The 22,196-nt window shown below is 35.4% G+C and overlaps 1 protein-coding gene across 7 annotated transcripts in view; it reads left to right on the forward strand.

Moving 5' to 3' along the window:
- Window positions 1–22,196, forward strand: part of LOC106868269 (dystrophin) — a 182,946-nt gene that overhangs the window by 74,508 nt on the left and 86,242 nt on the right. For 6 of the 7 annotated variants that reach the window (XM_014913458.3, XM_089356863.1, XM_014913465.3 and 3 more), the window contains exon 1: window positions 7,649–8,123. The exons of the other annotated variant lie outside the window; for it this stretch is intronic. In XM_014913458.3, the coding sequence (XP_014768944.1) occupies window positions 8,099–8,123 (25 nt within the window). In that variant the 5' untranslated portion in view covers window positions 7,649–8,098. Of the gene's footprint in view, window positions 1–7,648; window positions 8,124–22,196 lie in introns of those variants that run through there. 7 annotated transcript variants of the gene reach the window in all.

Consider the following 22,196-nt stretch of genomic DNA (forward strand, 5'->3'; position numbering starts at 1 on the left):
TCTGGGTCAACAGAAAGGGGCTCATACAGTAAATTAACACTTAGGCTTGTCTGAAAGGTAACTCCTGCTATTAAAGTAATTTATCTCTTGTAACGTTTTGGCTGTTTAACTGTTGGTCGTGTTTTTTTTATCAGAGATGCACAAACAACATGGCTGCCTCAGACGAAAAGTCTTGGTTACTTGACTTGCAAGAAATAACAGCGATAGTTGTTCAGTTTGGCTAGATTAAAAAAGTAAATAAAGATTAAGGAGGAGATAAGTCAACTTTTTACACAACATATACATACAGAGGAACAAGCACGCTCACACGTACAACCCATTAGCTTTCTTCTCTCCCCATTTCGTCAACTGACAACTGACAAGACAACGTGCTTTTCACAGAAACAGCCCATTGCAATGTTTTGCTTTTTCGAGTCAAATCGAAAGAATACTCTTTCATCTTTGTAGGACAATTTTCATTTCGATAATTTTAAAATGTTTCTCAAAGGTATAACCAGTCTTAAATAATCTAAGACGCATATCAGGTGTGGGTTATGTATGCAGGGGAAGGCGGTATAAGGAGATGATATGACCTTTCCATATAACTGCCGGCGTACAGTAAACGATTTTTATTTTGTAAGTTTGTGCAAACAGATTGGAATATTTTGGCTTGCTTTCAGTATCTTATTATTAGCCATGATTCTTGTGCCAACCGAACTTATGATCAACCGGCTCCCCAACCGACGGGACTCGCCCCCCGCAATACGGCCGCATTGGACGATTTACACACCGACAAATACAGTATATATATATATATATATATATATATATATATATATATATATATATATATATAAACACATAAATACACACACACATGTAATACACATGCGTACATATGACATATGCATTTACATGCGCATACATTTATATAAATATACATACACACACACAAACACACATACGCGCACGTGTGTGTGTGTGTTATGATAGTCAGAAACACAGACAGCATCAAGGAATTCTGAATAATGCTGTCAGAAGTTCCGATCGTGGGCAAAAGTAACATTAACAGAAATGGCACCAACAGCATGAATTTGGCAACCACACCATTTCAATAATATTATTTGTCTTAGTGCAGTTGTACTGCTAAGTCAACATTGGTGTCATCAACAACACGTGTAAATGAGTTTGTTTCGAACCAGGGAAGAAGTCTCTAAGTGGGTGCTTAGCTTGCTAGAAATTGCAGCCAAATGTATCTTAGATCACGCCTACAGTCTTTAAAAAGATGGACCAAGGCTCACGGTACCTTAAAAAAAAAAAGACAAGATCGTTGTGGTCAATGGTACCCTGAGACTAAACCACCACCACCACCACCACACAGTAGCAGCAACAACGATGTATTTCGCTTGAAAAGTGGTTTAAATATTATTTCCGACAGAAGGCCGGTGGATTATCAGAATTGTTCCAGCGTTAATATCTATTTAGAATCTTAGTTCTGAATTCAAATCACACTGTGGTAAAGTTTGTTTTGCATTTTTTGTTTTGTTGTTTACTTGTCTTTTCATTTTTTGCCGTTTCCATTGCTGTTGTTACACATTCTCTGTTAATAGTGAGGAATTGGGAAACTGATAATGTATTGGCCGTTGGAAAAGCCAACAGCCCTCAGGATTTTCGAAGCCATATTGTTTTCTATTTAATATTTAACTTCGCTAATAAAAAGACTTAAAATTCACCCCCAAAGGAGCAAAACTTTATCAAAGCCAACCAGACTCAGAGGATGCGAGTTGGCTAAATAACGAAAAAGGTACGATAAAAATAAAAATTTCTTTCTTCAAAACAACAAAATTCAATAATGCCCGACATGTCGCTTAGAATTTTGCCTGGCGTGGTCAAATAGAACCATTGTATGTATTCTTTATTGCCCAAACTATCCTCCTAAGTCAAGTGTTTCCCATTAATCATCTTGTGTGGAAATACAAACACAGGATTTCCCGCTTGCTTGACAAGCGGTTTCGAATCTCAGGTAGGGCCAAACGAGGTTCTACAGTAGGATTTAACATTTATTCATTACTGAGTTATTTCTGTCTTCGCCTCATTTTCTCTATTTTTTACATATAAACAAATATAATATAACTTACTGAAATGTGAAAGTTATTCCTCTAGTAATAATATCTAAGAATATCTCTATTCTAACGTTCAGCTTATCAGCAAAACACCTTTCCACTTAGTAATAACTACACCCAGACGTTCAAATTTTGTAGTTTCCTTACCTCTATAAGACTCATACTACACACCGCTTTCATTCCACGCGTATACCTACAAAACTAAATAAACAATTAACTAAGGTCCGAATTCACTCGAAGACTTTGAGGCCAAGGGATCGTGTCTCATCGTTAACGTTGTGTTTCAAATGAGTTAACTCCAGAATGGCCCAGTCTATCTGGCTGTCGATTGATGTGGCAACTTACTACCCCAGAATGCAGTAGCACTGTTGATTTGCCGTCATTCTGTTTACAGTGCAGAGTTTAATATCTCCCGTGGGAAATTCTCCTGACCTGCTGTAAACCAGCGTCCTACTGGTTAGGAAAAACCGGAGATAAACATCAGGCCATAATCATTAAAGATTCATTAACGATTAGCTTAATGCCTCCGGATGAGTGAAGGAGAGAGAGAGAGAGAAAAAAAACTAGTTTTTAGTAGTGACTCAATCGGTTGAGTGAGAAAATGTTTAAGGCTGACTCACAATTAATACATTTGCTGTGATGATGAAATCAACCTCTTTATCGCAAAACATTGATTCCAAATGGATATTTGCATAATGTAAAAGACATTTTTTTTCCTGTCGTTCCATACGTCTGTTTATTTAATATCTTTGCTTCACAGCAGAAAATGCAGTAAATGGTCTTTGCCTGTCCGCTGTTTTTACGACAGATGGTCATGTCCGCAGGGTACAACATCCATCTGTTAAGTCTGTAATTCATAACCAGTCACTAGTAAAGCTTTACATCTGCAAGCCGTGTCCAGAATCATGACATCGCGGTGAAGTCCATCCCTGCCAACGCTGTTGAATACAGTCCAATCGAAAACCAAATCAATAAAGCAGATCCAACACTCTTTGTAACCAACAACTAGTTTGATTTTGATGAGTAAAATCCAACTCCTGCCTGCACTGTTACTCTCCATTTTCCTGTGCACATGCGTGACATGGGTTCTCACTGCAGAGAGAAAGTGATTAGTTTTAGTTGCCAGCTCTGTCAAAGTTTATCTTCTCAAAATTTGTTTATCTCTCAGTTACCTAAGATCTGATGCATACTGCAAAGACAACACTTCACAGATAAGCTGTAATAAGACAAACTCATCTGATGTTCTTACCAGTCTTACAAGACACATTCCTTCCCGCTGCAAATGTACCGCCATTCAACCTTTAATTAATATCGAATAAGCTCCCTTGTTTCTCTTAACTAAAATTAATCATTAATGCTAATGATTTTTTTCCTCTTCATTACGAGTGTAATCTTCATTAATTAAAAGAATTGGCTCACTTCATTAAGCATGCTAACCTCCAACTTAATTAAGCGTTCTTCTTGCAAAAAGTGTCCCCGGCTAATCGCCCCCCCCCCCATTCCACCACCACCAGTCCTCTTATTGAATCATCAATTGTATTGACTCCAGAGTTTGGGAGGAATGGTAACTTTTATGTTGGTCGACCCGGAGTTGTGGTACACGACACTTGCCCAATGTGCAACGTAGCGGGACTGAACACGGAACCACATGATTGCAAAGCGAGTTTCGTAGCTGTAAGGAAGTGAAAATTATTTCATTAGTGACTTTCTGGTGAACGGTGCGATTCCAAGCAGTCCTCGCTGTTCCATTTTCTAGTTTTTTTTTTCTCTCCGATTTCCATTGCCCCAATAAATGTTTTGTCCCGATGTTGAGCAGTGCATCAGGTAGGGTTTGTCCGTTTGCTTATAAATCAATAAACCTGTTGCATAGCTGTCATAGAAAGAAGGAAAAAAATCACATTCTGTCGATGGCATGACTCATCCGCTGACATAACACCTAATATAGAGGGGGATGAATTACTCGGGTGAGTGAGAAGAATGGCGGAAGACGTGGAATGGAGAGAGGTTACGGATTGACTCACAAACCAGATTTCTTTGAATCATTTAATTCCATTCAACGTGAGCACACATGCATGTACACATATGTTACGGGCTGGTTGAGATCTTTGATGATACTGCCATTCCTTTATCTTCAGTTCTACTTTATTCAGGAACCACATTTTTCAACATTACAGCTTATTCATACAGAAATCGTCGTTCTTTACCTTAAATTTTTTTTTTAATGGAAGTAACTGGCATATCCGTGCATGAATAATATGTACGTGTGCGTGCGTACGTATGTGTGTGTGTGTAAGTGCATTACAGACGCGTGTACACACACATACCTGTACACACACAGACGATATATTTATAGTACATGTATATAAATATACATATATATATATATATATATATATACATACATATATATATATATATATATATAAATGCACAGGTACATACACATACATATATACACATATACATATATACACATATCCATACATAGACATACATATATACATATATGCATACATACATACATACATACATACATACATACATACATACATACATACATACACATGCGTATATTCTTCTTTCCTTCCTTCATACATTGTTCCATTAATTGGACTGGAGCCATGGAGGGACATCCCTTTCAAGGGGTTTAGGTGATCGATCATATCGATCCCTGTAAATATTTAAGTCTGCTGTTTATACAGTCGCTCTTTGTTGAATCGCCAGTTTACTGGACATGAAACGATACAAAATAAACAAAAAACAAAAAAAAAACGGTGGGTTTTGACCAGAATCGGCATTAACCCAAACACACGCAAATACAAATATGCGCTCGCAAACACGCATGCATACGCAAACGTAGCTGACAAGCGAACAAGGTGGGTAGGTAGACAGAGACAGAAAGACAGATAAATAAATAGGTAGGTGGGTAGAAAGAGAGAGAGAGACAGATGGATAGATATGTAGGTAGGTAGATAGATAGATTATGCATTTACGCACGCACATCCACACATATATGTATATATACCTTATATATATTTACACACGTGTCGTACATATATACACACGCACATATACATACATGTATGTATGTATACATATATATATATATACATATAAATGTGTGTATATATATATATATATATATATATATATATATATATATATATATATATATATATAGCAAATAAGTAACAAGGATGTCCAGGTATCGGTGCATTACGGCCGTTTCAAGCGGCTCCATTTAATCGATCAATGAAAACATTACATCAATTTGAAAAAGAAACCGTACTCCTCAGAAGCAGATGGCTTTATAAATTTCCAACTTAAAGAGTAAACCATTTTTAGCAAAATTTATATCAATACTAGAAACCAAAATTGTTTCCATTGTTTACACTGATACCTAGACATCTTTGTAACTTATTTGCCTTTTGTTCAACTAACTTGGAGCTGCGTGGATTATACCGATCAGGCTTTGTGTCTTAATTTAAGTATCTAATTCAACTGAATCTTCATTCTATGTATGTATGTAGTTTAAACATGCAATTTGTAGCTTGTATTTGTTCATTTCAATATTTTGAAAATTTCATTTCAGTTGTTTTTCTTTTTATATTTACGCTTTTAAGCATTTGAATTCAGTTTCCTTACAAGGAGCCCAGAGATTTTATCAGACTCTCAAAGTTGCTCTGTAATTTTAACAGATGTTCAGAACACCTCATTTCCTGTATTGGTTTCACGGACGCATCTTTCAATTCTGTGGGGAAATGTTGCTTGTGATATAGACTTGAAAACGATCGACGAAATCTATATTCCCCACCTGGTCGGGACGCCAGTCCATTGCCGGATTACTCCTTTTTTCCAGCTGAGTGCACTGGAGCAACGTGAAATAGTCCTCGATATGTCATGTGTGAATTCAAGATTCGATGGTCAAATCCCCTCAGTGACTAATATACAAAAGTGTTCAACTTATATGAAAACAAAATAAAATAGAGGGTAGCTGCTTTTCCACTGGGACACGAGTGTGAGAAAACAGTATTCTCCAAATATCAAACAAATGACATCTACAGAAAGTAATCAATACTACTCCATCTTCCTCTCCTCCAAAATGTCATAATTTTCGAAACACCGGACATCCTGGCAGCAATATATAGAATTACACACAATTCAGAAGCAGGCTTCGAGAAATCTCTTCGTCAATGCCCCGAAGGAGTGTCAACTAGAAAGAAAAAAAAAGAAAAAGAAATAGGTAAAAAAATATCCCTAAAAGTGTATTATATACCAGAACATTTTCTGTTCCACTCTACCGTACCAGTTTTTAAAAAAATGTAGCTGGTGGTAAATTGCTCTATTCATTTACCTGTTCCATCACAGCTTCTACATCACTCCGGTGTTTGGGAAGAGAGTTCAAACAAATGCCATACATTTGTCTGTCTTTAAGAAACAAAATATAAGAATTGAGGCATCTAATTTATTGAGGCCAATAAATAAATTATATGACAAGCTTTGGTTGGTGGGATTGCCTCAAGAGCAACCCTTTTCTTAAACCTCAACTGGCCCTGTTCTATTCAACAAGATATCAAAACAAATCAACAATAAATAAGATCCCATAACCATCAAACGAGGCATGCAAGTGTTTCGGTCAACCAACTCCTTATTCCTTACTCTAAAATATGACTTAGATGAGGTCACCAAGTGGCAGTGTTTCTGACGACCTGCGCCAAAGATGACCGATAACTTTACACATAATTACAAGTCATTTACATATGTGCGCATACAATTCCACCGTCACACACATACACACACACACACACGTCATTTGCATGAAATAACTGAAAGTTGTTTCCCTTCTGTAGACATTTTGCCGACTTTTAAAAAGTGACACGGTAGCTACTGATTTGAAAATAGTTGGCTGAGAGCCGAGTGGAGTAGGGCTCGGAGTGGAGTGTGTAGCGATAGACGATGGAAGGTAGAGGAGACAAGATAGGTAATAAGTCAGTCGTTATGTTGGCTATATTAGAAATATAGTGAAACAGAACAGAAACGTTGACGATAGATAGTTATTTAATAAATTATAAATTGAGAAAGATAAGATATTAATTCGTGAAGTTAGGTAGAGAGAGAGAGAGAGAGAAAGAAAGTGTTTGGTAGTTTGGAGATAGAGTGAGAGGAGCGTTGAAAAGAAAGTGAGAGAGAGAGACAGTGTTTAGTACAGAAGTGGGCTAAAAAATATTGTGAAGAGAGTGAAATAAACTACTTAGTAATTAGAGTTTGAGTAAGAGGGGTGTTAATGAGAGAGAGAGAGAAAATTACTTTGTAATTAAGAGTTGTGTAAAAAAGAGAGTTGTAAGGAGAAAGAGAGAGGGGGAAGAAATACACACAGATAGTGTGAGAGAAAAAAGTGGTGTGAAAAAGGAATAGCGAAGGTAGTGGTATTTAAAGGAAGACAGAAAGAAACAAGTAAGAGGGGAAGTTAACGAATAACAAGCAGCAGCAGCAATAATAATAAGGCATGTGAAATGATAGAGGAGAGAGAGAAAGAGAGAGAGAGAGTTATAGAAGAAGAAGAAGAAGTAAAGAAGAGACGACCGCGAAGGAGTGATGCTGCCAGATGAACTGTTTTGGCTTTCGAGACAAACGAGAACAAGTTAAACAAACTCTTGAGTTAATTTAATGTTGTTCTTTCCCATCTGGTTGACATTACAGTTCAACTTTACTCACATCTGATGATAATGATTTTAATTAATTCATCAGAAGAATTATTTACTTCTGAAACTTAATATTTAATTAACTTCATATTAGTTATAATAACTGTAATTAACATTTTTATTATTCTCTGAGTAATTTTTTTTTTAGAAATCTAACCTTTATTGCAAACTGTCTGTTTTCTTTGTATCTTTCCTCCCGTTTTGTGTTGTTATTAATTTAACACGATTCTGGTGTGACTTCGGGAGATTTATTAAAAAAGATAAGAAAAACTGGACACTCTTTAAATTATTACCATGTCGCCCGACAACAGTATACAAGGTAAGAATTTATTGATATTTTCTCCATTACTGTTTATATTGCACGTAAAGACGATAATAATAACAAGAATGTTAAGAGTTGTTAAAATGAATGATAACAATATTGGTGGTGGTTGCCGTTTTAGAAATAATGGTGACGAACATCACAGACAATATAAGGTAAACTACGATTCAGTTTCGAATCCCCGCTGTAACCAACCATTATTGTTGTTATTAATCACAGTGGAAAAGACATGCACATCACATCTTTTCATTTATATTTGAGAGCCTTGTGCCAATGTAAGAAACCAGTAATAATGGTAGTTTCATAACAACCAAACTTGAATTTCTGCCTGCATCTTTCTCATTATATATGTTTATATATAGAATGCCTGTTTGTGCGTGTATTATATATATATATAAAATATGTTCTATGATGTAAATAATTACTTGACTGTGTTTTCCACGTTTTCTCTCATCAATTCTTCTCTCTCATTTAATGTTCTCCGTTCTTTGGTTCTCGAAACGATTTGTTTCCACACGAAAAGTTATATCTTTCTATTGTTGATGATACTACTATCACCATTAGACCTATATTTCTTAGTTTATTAAAGTAATTTCAAACTTTTCAACAATCAAAACAATTTCCACTGCAAGGAAGTAAAAAAGAAAAACAGCTCAAAAGTTCTGCTTTTATTCCTTTCATGTTAGAAGCAACCTTACTTATTAGTTACTGTTTTGTTTTTCTACAAATTTCCCTAAGTTGCAACTAGCATTAATAAAAAAAAAACTGTTGTATCTATTATGCTTTTGTTATATATAATGTATTTAATAATTACATTGACTTATTCTCGATTCGGCAGTTAAATAGGTGGTTGTAAGCCGAGTTCTAATATCGTTTCGATTTCTTGTTCCAACTTCGTTGGTGTTACTTAATAATGTCCCTGAAATAAAAGACATAATCGTCGTTTATTCTCATTTTATTATAAAACACGACTTTCAGTCTATGTAAACAATTAATATCTTGTTTCTACCTTAGTAGCAATAAGAAAGTGTATTTCTATAGACTGACATGTCACGAATAGTTGTCACATTTTTTTCCTTAAGTCCAAGTGGTTCTTTTATGTAGCATGAATGTCACATCTCATTTTTGCTCATAACTTCGAAATTGATTTAACAACTGGATATTATATATTTTATAATTACCAACGGCATTCCTTTGTCGAAGGAATGCTTTATCAACTGCACATTAATTATAGTTAATTAATTGTTAAATACTTTACGCGTAGTGGAGTGAGAAAGAGAGAGAGAGCTGGTTTAGATGATTTACTGCAATTTAGGATCAAATCCCATAGGAGTCACTGTTGCCTTTCAGTCTTCCTGGGTCGATTAAAGAAGAATTAGACATGTTATACTGGAGGTCACTTCGGCGAGTTTTTCTCTACATTTTGACCCTAAATACACAAGACAAAAAATATCGTCATTAATGTTTTGAAACAATTATTTATTGTTTTTGAAATTTCGGTTTGTGTAATGTGTTCTTACGACTGTAAAGGTAAAGAATCACTGGTTAATTCTATCGACTTGTGTCAGTCTAAGAAATTTTCACCATCACCAAAAGGAGCCTCTACGTGGTAGCTCGACCTGCTAAAAATTGCAACTAGTTCTTCCTCGAATCATACCCTGTTGTCTTAAATAAAGGCGACAGTCGACAATATGAAACCTGCTATATAAAAAAGACGAGACTGTCATAACTGGAACACCTTTGCTTAGTCTGTTCACTCTGGGTTGACCTTTGTTAAAAAGAACAACCTGTCTATGCAAGTTGCTTAATCTGCTAGAAATAGCAGCCAAAACTTTTTCGACCCACAGCCTACAGTATTTTAAGACATATTGGATAAGATAGACCTAGATCCACTGAATAAAAGACATGAGGGCATGGCTAGAATGTCTTTGATCAGAGTTGACCTGTGGCTAAACAATCACCACCACAACTTAAATAATAACAGAGAACAAAGTGTGTCCCAAAGTAAACAAATGACAGTTTTAAATGTGATAATATCTCGAGATATTCCATTTTGGAGTATTTATCTTGATTGAGATTACATTGAATGAAAGTTTTTATCTAGACTTTATCAAAGTTTGTAACACGTTTTTGCTTTTCTGTTAGCATCAGCAGCATCACTGTTATCGTCGATCGAATTATTGATTAAAGTTTGAAATTTTACTTTATAATGTCGGAAATCTTTGCTTTACTTTTTCACCACAACATAAACATGTATTTTTGCTGCACCCCACGGATTTCTTATTTCTCATCTTTTTCATATTGATTTAAATCACAGTTTGAGTTCATCTTGGTCAAAATGTGATATTTTCACGTTTTTGTTGTTATTTCTATAAATTTGTAATAACATTTGGCACACAAATAAATGTAAAAGACAAAATATTACTTCCACTGTTCTTTAATATGAACACATGTGCTTGATAGCATTTAGATGCACAAACAGCAGCTTATTGCATCACTGCATGTGCAGAAGCTACACATGACGAAAGCTACACATCTTTTCTTTATAGAATTCTCTTTTATCAACAAAGTTGTTCTTTTTTTTTAAATATATATTAACTTTCCGCTTTTTTAATGATAATTATTGCCATCGAAATAGATATAAAGGAAATATAAGATATTTAAATCTTGCTAAATCTTGCTGTCTTTGTTCATGTTTTCGCTTCTTCCTCTTCCATCCCATCTGTCCCATCCCAACCACTCCTGCAAGACCTGCATCTCACTCCCAGGCAGCAGCAAACATGCTGCTAGGTTGCATATACATTGCCCTTTGTTAAAACTGTTTCGACGTCGGGGCCCTATTTAAATAACCACATCACATGCAAGATATTGTCGTCAACTGAATCACATTTCGTCCTTCACTCAGTGAGTATTTCATTTACGAGGCAATGCTGAAAAGTTTCTGGCTTTGGGTTAAAGAAAATACAGGAGGATCAGTTAATTATGATTTTATTTGACATATTCCCCATTTGAGATTCACACACTTATTGAAGTGGTCTCTTAGTTTTTCTAAGTCATGTAAAAGAACTGGCAAGATGGGAATTCAGCCAGGCCTTTCGCGATACCCTTAAAGCCAGGAACTTTACAGTACCCCCTCGTAGGTTTGGAAGGACGAAAGTTGGAGTGGTGACCCCAGTAGAATAATAAAAGCAAAAAGTTTACCTCAGATTTAAACACAAAGCATAAATGAACATCTAAATATCTCGAAACCTTCAATCCATTGTTTTCTTGCTTTCCACTATTCACTGGCCTCATCTTCTGTCTCCAGCCCTCTATAATAACAAGTAGATTTAATGTTCTAAATATAATCCAATAAGTTAATCCTTTCACGATGTATAGAGTTTTATTAGACTGGATGTTGCCCCCTGTTTCTGAAGGGCTAAGTGGTTGCAGGATAATCCACTTATCACTCGAGATTAAGATGCTTGTCTTTCGCGAGTACCTTTCGAAAACAATTTACTTTGTTCTCAGACATCGTCATCTCGGGGCTCAAACGAGTCGGCTTGGAATTAAAATATCAAGCTTTTTATATAGAACGAACCCCTATATACATGATGGACATATTAGGTCCTTCAGATATGCGGTTGGATGCATAAAATACATAGTTTTAAATAGCTAAGTTTTCTTTCCAGTTATACAACAGGTCCGATGTGCTTAATGTTGCTGACATTTATTCTCTTTATTCACGCGTCCAAATACTGGTCTCTGGTTCTTCCACAGATATCGATTTGATAGTTTCTCTTCTTGCATTTCTTTAGCTTCAGTTAGATACGGCTCCTGCAAAATACATATATTCGTTATGTGCGACAGAGGCAGTATTTGTTTAAAATAGCAATCTGGATATCATTCTTAAAACATATACATAATAGAAAACCGAATTAATAGCAGTATTCGTTCTGTGATTGTATTTCTTATGGATGTATAGTGTTAAATAACACAAAAATATATCAGAATATGAAAGCGAGGTGTACCCGACCATTTCCAAATAATGTATTCAGGATAATGTAGTTCTGGGGACACACACACCCTAAATTCCTGGAATCACACAAACTAACAAGGTACCCTCTTTGGGATTTCTCGACCTGCTTCAAAATCACATTAGTTTTGAACATGTCTGTTCAGTGAGACAGAGCTAACGAGCAGTAACGGTTCAGATAATTTATATAAAATATCTAAAAGAGCTTTTAACTTACGTGCGTAATTGTAAATGTCAAAAGTCGAAGTACAAGAGATTATCTAAATCATTGAATCGTTTATTAACGTTGACAGTAATGGTCGGGATTATAGCATAGTGTTCGAATTTTTCTGAAAAATACCAATTATTTTGAGAATATTGGGTTACTTCGCCGAATAACTTAAATAAGAATTTTTATTGTAAAGTTTGAGAATTTCTTATCAACATCTTCCACGCTGCAATTATTTTTGTTTCAGCACACGATCTCAGATCAAGTCACTTGCTGTGCAAATACATCTCCGTAATACCAAATATATTGATTTATGTGATCTAAGTATGACAAATCACAATTTTGTGTTTTGGTTTTAAGCAGATTTTACGTTTTAGGACTAAATGGCTTAATCAGTGAGCTCTTCGTTTGCTAGCTTTTTTTAAATAGGTGGATGAGTCGAGGGAGATTTGACTGCTCTTTCTAGTATGTCGAGCGACCACCAGATGCTCCATGTATAAAAGATGGAATTTCAAAATTTGCACGCCATTCCCCAGTCATGTTTTTCACCTAACCACTAATTTTAAATGAAGTCTGCTAATGTATGAAGTTATTACATGATAGAATCTGGCAGAACTGATGAAACATTGACCAGAATGTTTTGCATCGATATTCTGGATTTCAATGAATTTGCACAAGTCTCTGATATCCAAGTGTCAGCAGAAGTGCACCCATGACCCAGATGCAGCCTGACCCCTCTTAGAATGTAAGAAGGGCCAAAACCAACTAACTTGATTCCAATTCCTCTAAAAAAAACAAAAAAAATTATCAACTTTGACCATCATGAGCAGATGTTTTGCATAAAAAATGAAAAGCACAGTACTTAAAACTGCCAAATAATAAGAATGACTAATTATCTTTTTCAAACACAAGAAAAAAGAAAGAAAATACTCTCTTGGCACGTAAATCATTTTGAACTAAAGAGAACTCTGTGGGATATATAACCTCTGCCAAATGCAACACAACTTTTTATTTGACACCTTTTTATGCCTAAGGTTACTTCAGTTAATCAACCTGTTATGACACTATATTGTTTCCAGACAGGAAAAAAAATCCTGTTAAAAATGTAACCTCTTTGTCAAAGGTAATAATAATAATAATATTATTATTATTATTATTATTTGAGTGGTTCCAAGCAGTGCTGTTTTCTACAAGTGCTCCACCCTTATTGCAGCCCCTATTTGTTCCATGTATTTCTCAAGATTTTTACTCACTGTTCCCAGGATTCCGACAATTATTGGTACTAATGGTCAATGAAAAAGGTGGTGGTAGTACCAATAATTGTCAGAGCCCTGAGATCAGTGAGTAAAAGTCTCGAGAGGTACCTGGAACAAATAGGGGCTGCAATAAGGGTGAAGCACTTGCAGAAAACAGTACTGCTTGGAACCACTTGAATACTCTGGATGGTGCTCGAAAAACAAGAGGTGTTACCTTAGTTCACTGGTAGTGCACAGCTGACACCGTAGTACATCTCCAGCGTTAGAAGCTGTACAAAGGCAATGACACTAATAATGTGAATTATGTTAAAATTTCCATTGTATAAAAATTTTGCTTTGTATGTCTTTTCCAGTTTTGTCACCATAGACTACTAAGTTTAAAGAGAGCGCATTGTACAAAGAGGATGTATTGTTTTATATCCAGGGATCTCTTTGTTACTCCTATTATTATAACCTTACCACATTGCTTCTCAATTTCTTATCCAATTTGCTTCTCAAGTTATCCAAGAAGAGCTTTTTAGGTAGCTGTAGTTTCTTTGGAGCAAATCCTCAACAATGTTCTCTTATAACTTCCAGACTGTTTATTATCTGATGGTTAGGGATAACATCAGCCATCTTTGTGTAGTAATTGCCATTTGTTCAATATAACAAACATCAGGTGGTGCAGTTCAGAATAATTGAATGTTATTTGGCCAGGTTTTTCCTGGCTTTATAAACCTCTGCTAGAAACTGTATAAGATTATTTTAGAAAGTATTTTAAGTAATGAACCATGATTTCTTGATCACTTTCATTTGTGATGAAATCATAACGGGACAAATATTCAACAAACTGTAAAAATCTTGCATCGCAAGCCATTTATTATTTGACCCACAATGTGACATTTTCCAGGCTTAGAAAAAGCAGCGATTTCTAATGTTTCTGTAACATTGTCATTGTTAATCTATCTCCCTTTTATTGACATTTCTGTCACTTGTGTTATTTAAATTTAAAACTTTGCAACAACACCCCTAACACCCGAGGGCATTGTGACACAATTTGTCATCACAATTGTTCCTTTTTGCCTAATAATATTCTACTCGCTAGTAGTTTCAATTGCTTTAATCAGCCTTGGCTCACACAAAACTGAAATAAAAATATGAAGTTACTATTATTGAATTTTAATTAACTTTAATTAGTTGTGATACTGTTATTACTGAAAACATTGAGCGACTACGTTTTCCTTTTACTATAATTTTCTTAAAACAACTTAATTTAGTACTTTACCTTTCTGAGCTCTACACCCAAAATGGCTGCCTTGGCCTAACAGTAGCACTCAGCCCTGCTCCTACAAATGTTTAAAATATACGACATGCATATTTGTTTAATGCATTTTTTTTTTTTAATTAATGTTTTATAGGAAATAATTGGATATTTAGTTTCAATGTTGTTGATTTTAGAGTTTTTTCTTTTCTTTTTATTTCTTTACTGTTTTCATTAATGTCGTACAGGAAAATATTGATTCAGAAGACAGATTTGTTATTTATAGACAGAAGCTGTGACAAGTTCCTTAAAATTCTAAATGTTGCTTTAAAACTGCAGGTTTCTCGGCTTTAGACAAAGTATAGCATTTATAATAGCCTTAACTGTATGCACCGATGCATGTATTTATGGTGTATATTTTGGATCCAATTCGTTCAGTGCTGTACATTTCCAGTTCATTAACTGAATGAATCTTTAGAATAAAGATCTTTCTTTTCTATTCGTGTGCTTTTTTCCTTTTTTTTTTCTTTTTCTTTTAAAGAAGTAATTCTGTTCGTAATATTTATGAGCTTCACCAGGCTCTCTGTGTCCATCCCATGTCTTTCTGACATTTAGAATTGAGCTGCATATCATTAAGTCCTAATTTGCATGTTGTTTTTCTTTTGTTCCTTATTTCATGTTATTGTGTCACTGTGATCATTCATAAAAAGGCTTATCTTTATCTATCAAATTATCTTTGTCTAATAATACTGGTAAAGACTTACTGACGAGGTCTAATGAAACCAGAACGTGTGGAATTATCCCTGTACTGCTATGGTCGAACTCGTAAACCACATTCTGTTTTTAATTAATTAAAAGTTTGTGGTCATCTCCTTTGCCTTTCTTGACTAGAAGTAATCATTAAACTAATTAATCGTTACCTTTACCACTAATGTAATTAAAATCAATTAAACTTTCTTGAGTCAATTACATTAAGTATTTAGCACTGACCTCACTACAATGTCAGTTTTAATGGGTCAATAGTTTTAACTTGTGCATCAGCCTTTGCAGATTATAAAATAAATATATTTTGGGGGACATTATGTCGCCATTTTGGTACCAGTTCAGTTTATGAAGATGGTAACAAATAGAAGGTCGTGAAAATTTATAAAGAAAAAGAATGAATTAGTAAATGTTCGTTTTCCCTATTACATTCAATTCATGCTGTTTTTATCATATTTTGAAATAATTGCTTGAAAATAAATGTTTATCAGATATATTGGTCATGCACGCACACGCGTATGTCCATATATATTCACAAATACAATTTACATGTGATTAATGTCGAGTGTTGTTATAGTGTACACTTCTTTTTGTCTGCTGTGAGAACTTTTATCCGATGCACCAAGTCTGACTTCTCGATGTTTTCTGAAAATATCAGGTCTTTTGTTTGAAAATGTTTACATGTTGCTCTACAAAATTTGTCTTGTTTTGCATGGATCATAATAAATAAACTGCAATTAGAGACTCTAGATGGTGTTTGACTAGCGACTTGTAAAGTGATTTTAGTTTTCATTTATGGAGAAAAGTACGTTTAGGGTTGCATCTTTGCAAGTCGGAGCAACTAACTGTTCATGGCCACCTACGATTCAATGCGTCTGTAACACACGTTTGTTAATATAGAGACATTAAAGCGGCGAGCTAACAGAATCTTTAGCGCGGCATTTTGTGTCTTTACGTTCTTAGTTCAAATTCCGCTGAGGTCGATTTTGCCTTCCATCCTTTAGAAGTCAGTGTTATCGACTTAGCCTCTCCTCTGAACTTGCTGGCCTTGTGCCAGTATTGAGAGACATTTTAGATTGGATGGGTCTATGTGTTAGACACAAAAGAACAATTTCTGAAAAATGAACTGAAGCGTAATCTTTGCCGACTTTTTTTTTTTCTTCTCCATACTGGTGAGGTTTCCTTAAACCAATACCATTTAGTATTGTTTTCACCCCGATGACTGCAAAGTTAAATTTGAGTCATACGATTTATCATCTTTTGTTTCCAAATTGTCAAGTCAAACATTCGGCCATATGTGTGTCTGTCTGATTCAATGACTTATCCGTCTCTCTCATTACGTTCGAATATCAATCACTCGCGCAACATTGGTCTCTTATCCTGACAGTCTTTGTCTCTAAATTTTCTAGTATGTATAATGGTTTCAAATTGTGAGCTGGTGCATGTGCTTTGGGGGACCCCCCCGCGCCACTACTAATACACAAACGCACAATTTCTAAATGGCAATCTATTTAATTATTTGCTTTATACACACTCACATCCAGCCAGCTATCCATACATACAAACAATGTCATTTTTCACGATCTGTAACTTCCCAATGAATAATGTGCCACTTTATATACGTTCCTATTTCAACCGTCTTCTTGCGCTTCCAACAAGGATATGTCTAATATTCTATTCCCGTTCAACAGCCATTTTAAGTTTCAATGGTTATATTTAAAAAACAAAAAAAAAAAAAGCTGTTTACTTGTTTTTTTTAATTAGGCAATTCGGGTCAAGTCTTACGTGACTTGGTTTCAACTTTTGGTTAAACCCACTGCATCACGAGGAAAGAAAACGGCACGGAATTGGGATATGAGGGAAAATGTAAAAAAACGAAATTAAAAATAGATATTCTTTCATGAATCTTTATTCCTGTTATATGTAACTAAAACAAATTACCGAAATAAAACGAAAAACAGGCCGTTGTCTTGCCTTTTCTATCATTATATATATATATATATATATATATATATATATATGTATATATATATGGGAGAATATACGAAGAAACAACAACAGACGAGGACAGGTGGTGTAAATAACAAAAGGATGTATTAGTATGACGCTCGGGAATACGGAAAGTCTTTGACGTTTCGAGCTACGCTCTTCAACAGAAAGAATACGGAGACAAGGAGAAAAACACGGAGAAAAAAAATTGAATAGTGTTCAGTCAACGGTCAATCATAATAATATATATATATGTCAGTAAATAGTGGGGTTGTATATATATAGGAAATCATGAAAACATGGAATATATATATAGGAAATCGTGATAAGCACAAGTTTATGTATTTAAAAAGGTCGCCATATTTGTTTAGTTTTCGTGTTCGACTCTAAAAACTAGAACCGGCGTCTTTAATTGTTATCCTCGCTCACACCTTTAGGACAGACACGGACGAAACAACTTCCCAATTTTGTTTCCTGAAGTTTCATGGCCTTTATCGGTTAAGAATTATTATTCGCTTTTGTATTGTTATCAATGGCTTCGTCTTCCTGTCTATAGACAGTAGCTTTATTCTAGCTCCTTCCCTCTCCTCCATTCGACCCCTTCTCGTTTGTCACTAAATAAATATTGTTACAGGGGCTTTGGAAAGCGTAACGACGCCATGTCCACCGCCCACCTCAGGCCTTCGCTTTGTTCTCAGACGTTGGGGGAGCAAAATGAAAATGTACTTTATATATATGCACGTGCACGCTACACACATCACCAAGCACACGCATACAGAAGCTGATAGTTTTACTCCGATGCCACATAATCACTCGAAATAACATTGAACTAATTAGAGACAGCGAATAACTAGGCTTATGTCGCCCGCAGCCCAGTAATGGCCCCACCGATGTGTTTGCTCTTTTCATAAAGGTTTTTCAAATTTAATGTATTCGTGAGCCATTCTACGATTGATGGCTTTCAGATAGCCTTTTGTGTCTTGATTAGTTGGATTTTTACTTACACTATATATATTACCAGTGATACATCTACATGTATGATGTGATATATATATATGCATACATATGGGCAATTATATATACTAGCAGAAAGACCGCCCTCCTTAGTAAATATTTGGTTCAGTAATTTATTGTAGTGGTAGAAGGCAAGTCGAACAAAATGCCTAGCGGCATTTTTTCCGGCACATTACTTTCTGACTTTTACCTTCCTTCATTTCGGGGTCAATAAAATAAGTACCAGTCGAGTACTGAGGTCCGTGTAATCGGCTACCCCTGCCCCTAAAATTTCAACTCTTTTACTTATAATAGAAAAAAATGTTTTGATCGGCAGAATTTAGAAGAGTGGGTCACGGGTCAAGAGTTCTGTGCATGGAATTGATCAAAGCATTTGACATGTGCTGTGCATGAAACTGTCGGCTCTTGAGTCACTTCTGTAACTTCTGCCGATTATATATATATATACACGCATATACATTTACGTGTGCGCGTTTGTCCAACCTGTGCCACCATGGAATACGAATGCTAAATGATAATCCTTTCTTCTGGAAGCACAAGGCCTCAGATTTGGGGGAAGAGATTAAGTCGATTACATCGACCCAGTGCGTAACTGGTACTTATTCAATCGACCTCGAAAGGATGAAAAGCAAAGCCGACCTCGGCGGAATTTGAACTCAGAACGTAGCAGCAGACGAAATACCGCTAAGCATTTCGCCCAGTGTGTTAACGATTCTGCCAGCTCGCCACCTTGAATGCAAAATGATGATACAGAAGCAATGAAACTGTTTCTTAATGTATTTCTATGCAAGTACTTGTAGGCCATAAGCACTCACAAGTACCAGGCAAGTTCTTAAATGTAATGACGTCAATAGTTTATTTTATTTTTATTTTATTTCTTTTCATTTCATTTTAAAATTTGAAGACTTCCTATACCTGCAATATAAATAAAGAACAACTCCTTCATAACTTCTGACTCACATTTAGAACCACAAAATTCTACCTTTATTAAAAGTTCACTGAATGGAATTAGTTATCGGCTGCGAAGACGACTAAAGTTTCGTGCAGAAATCTTGTTTAAAGTCCAAGTAAGGCTTGATCGAGCAGTCCCTGTGATCAAAAGCCTTCCAGTCGTAACCAACCATTGCTTTTTATGCACAAAGGATTACATTATCTAATGTGTCCTTTACTAGGGAGATTTGGTTAGTGTTTCTAGCAGATTAAATAACACTGTAGTGTCAGGCTTTGTGCAATGAAGGGTGGAGATTATTGGCACTTTGGTTTTACTAAGGAGAAAAAATTGACTCGAATTTTGTTTTCATTTTCTGACACTGACTAGCAAAATTTATAGGAGGATGGGACAGACTGCTCTGATGTTCGTACATTGGTGACTAGATGAGACAATTGCATTTGCAAAAAAAAGTATCTTGGTCACAGAAGCTATGTCACGTCCAGAACGAAAAAAACACTGATTTCTCTTCACTTGGTACTGGACTAAATTGCATGACTCGAGTCACTGTTTACAGTATAAAAGAGATTGCTTTGCAGGTGAGGTGTGCAAGTTGATTGAATTGATAAATCAGTGTATCAATTAGTTGAACCGTCAACGTTGAAGGAATGAAAGATCCCTGCTGAGCCAGGCTTGATTTTAAATTCAGAGATGTCTGGTTACTTGCTTTATTTTAAAGCATTATTTAAATTAAACTCGATCATCTGTTTAAGTATCCGCGAAGACAGAGAAATAGGAAACAAAAAATATATATGAACAAATTATGTTTGTTTTTATTGAAAGAAAAAACAAACTGAATAAATTTCATCCTCTTTCAATAACCATCCTAATACCTGAAAATGGCGGAGTAACAAGAGAACTCATTGCACGGTCGCTTGACTTGCTTGATATTGCCACAAAATCTTCTTTAAACCACACCCTTACAGTATATAAAAAAGACATATCGGACAGTGTAGTCCCCGGCATATTGTGCCAAAATAAAAATAATAAAAAACGGAATGGAGGAGCAGTCCCAGCTGGAATGCTTTTAATTAACAATCTGAAAACTCTTTCAAATGAAGTTTCTTATGTCTTGGCAAGGAGCAGCCAGATTTGAGACATGCCAGTGATATTTTCTTATATCATTAAGTTATTTATTTTTCTTGAGCAGAGGATGTTTTATAACTTGACGATATTACAGTTAACATCCTGTTTGTTTAACGACATTTCATCTCTCTGACAAGTTTCTCCCATCTTCTTTCCCCATTTCCTTCTTCCAGCTGTTCCCCCCCTCTCTCTCTCCATCTGTTTTTACTCCATTCAAACCATCCCCTTTTCCCTCTGACCCCTGCTGTTATTTGTATGTTTTAAAAGCAACCACACTAACGGTCCTCTTTTTGCTATGGTCGACTAAGAAACCTTTTAGATAATATTTATGTAAAATTACTTCTCCATTTAAAGCTCATTCTATGACGTAATCTGTTATATTTGGATTTTTAAAAACTGTTGATAAAGTTATAGAGATAGTGAAGAAGCCGTTGCAATAATATAGTAACTATAGGTTTAAAATAACCATAGTTTTAGCCATGTTGAACAACGCATGTGGTTTTCTAACACCATCCCTACTCATTCAAAATAAATCATTCTTGTAAGAGTTCAATAGCGCAAGCTAATGACAAAGTGGTCTTCAAAATAAAAAGATCACAAAAAAAAAAAAAAAACCACCCTTTTAATTTATTTTTTCTACGCAAAGCCTCGTTTTCGGCTACGGAGAATACGAATCTGCAAAAAAACAATTGATGAAAATCGGCATTTTGAAATTCTCCTCCCACCCCCATTTCTTCATTTTAAACTTTTTTCAGTTCACCACCACCACCACTACCACCACCAAAATATGCGGAAAAATACGGAGATTATCATTCTGAAAAAAAATTTCCAAAAATTTTTGTGGTTAGGGTTAGGGGAAAAGGTGAAAAAATAAAGAAATTGGGGGTGGGGCGGGTTAATGCCGATTTATGGAAATTTTCCGGAACCACCGTATCCGAAAACGGGGGATTTTAGCCAAAAAAAAAAAAAATGTGGAGAAAATGGAGGGGGGGGGTCTTTCCAATGTGTTTATCGAGAGGACAAATAAACGCGAAGGGTGATCGTAGAATGTGCTAGAAACAACAGCCAAATCTCCCTTAAATCACTCGGCTTTTCCTCTGAAAATATTTACGCTTTTTTTTTTTTTTTTTAAGCCGAAATGGCTTCTCCCATTGTTTTTAAGTGCGTTGTGCTAAAACAATTGGCATCAGATATTGATGTATGGACACAGGTAAAGGGTTAAGCAAACTTCAAAAAGATTTTCGAAAGAAAATGAAAATAGTATTGGGTCTTTGATGACAAGAATCTCCTAAATCTAATTTATTCGATAAATGAGACAGTCTTTTAGTATCCTTCATTAATAGACGTGAAGCAAATGTAATGCGTCAAAGTAATAGGTCAAAGTCCCTTCAACCTAATTATTGTATTTAATTCATTACTAAGAAGAGAAACATTTGTCATTCACTAATTCAGTCATTGTCCGGAAGTACTAGCGATAAAAATATATGTAGTCATTGACAAGTTTTGTTTTTG

This window comes from Octopus bimaculoides, chromosome 8 (genome assembly GCF_046866305.1).
Source record: "Octopus bimaculoides isolate indiv1 chromosome 8, ASM4686630v1, whole genome shotgun sequence".
NCBI lineage: Eukaryota > Metazoa > Mollusca > Cephalopoda > Octopoda > Octopodidae > Octopus > Octopus bimaculoides.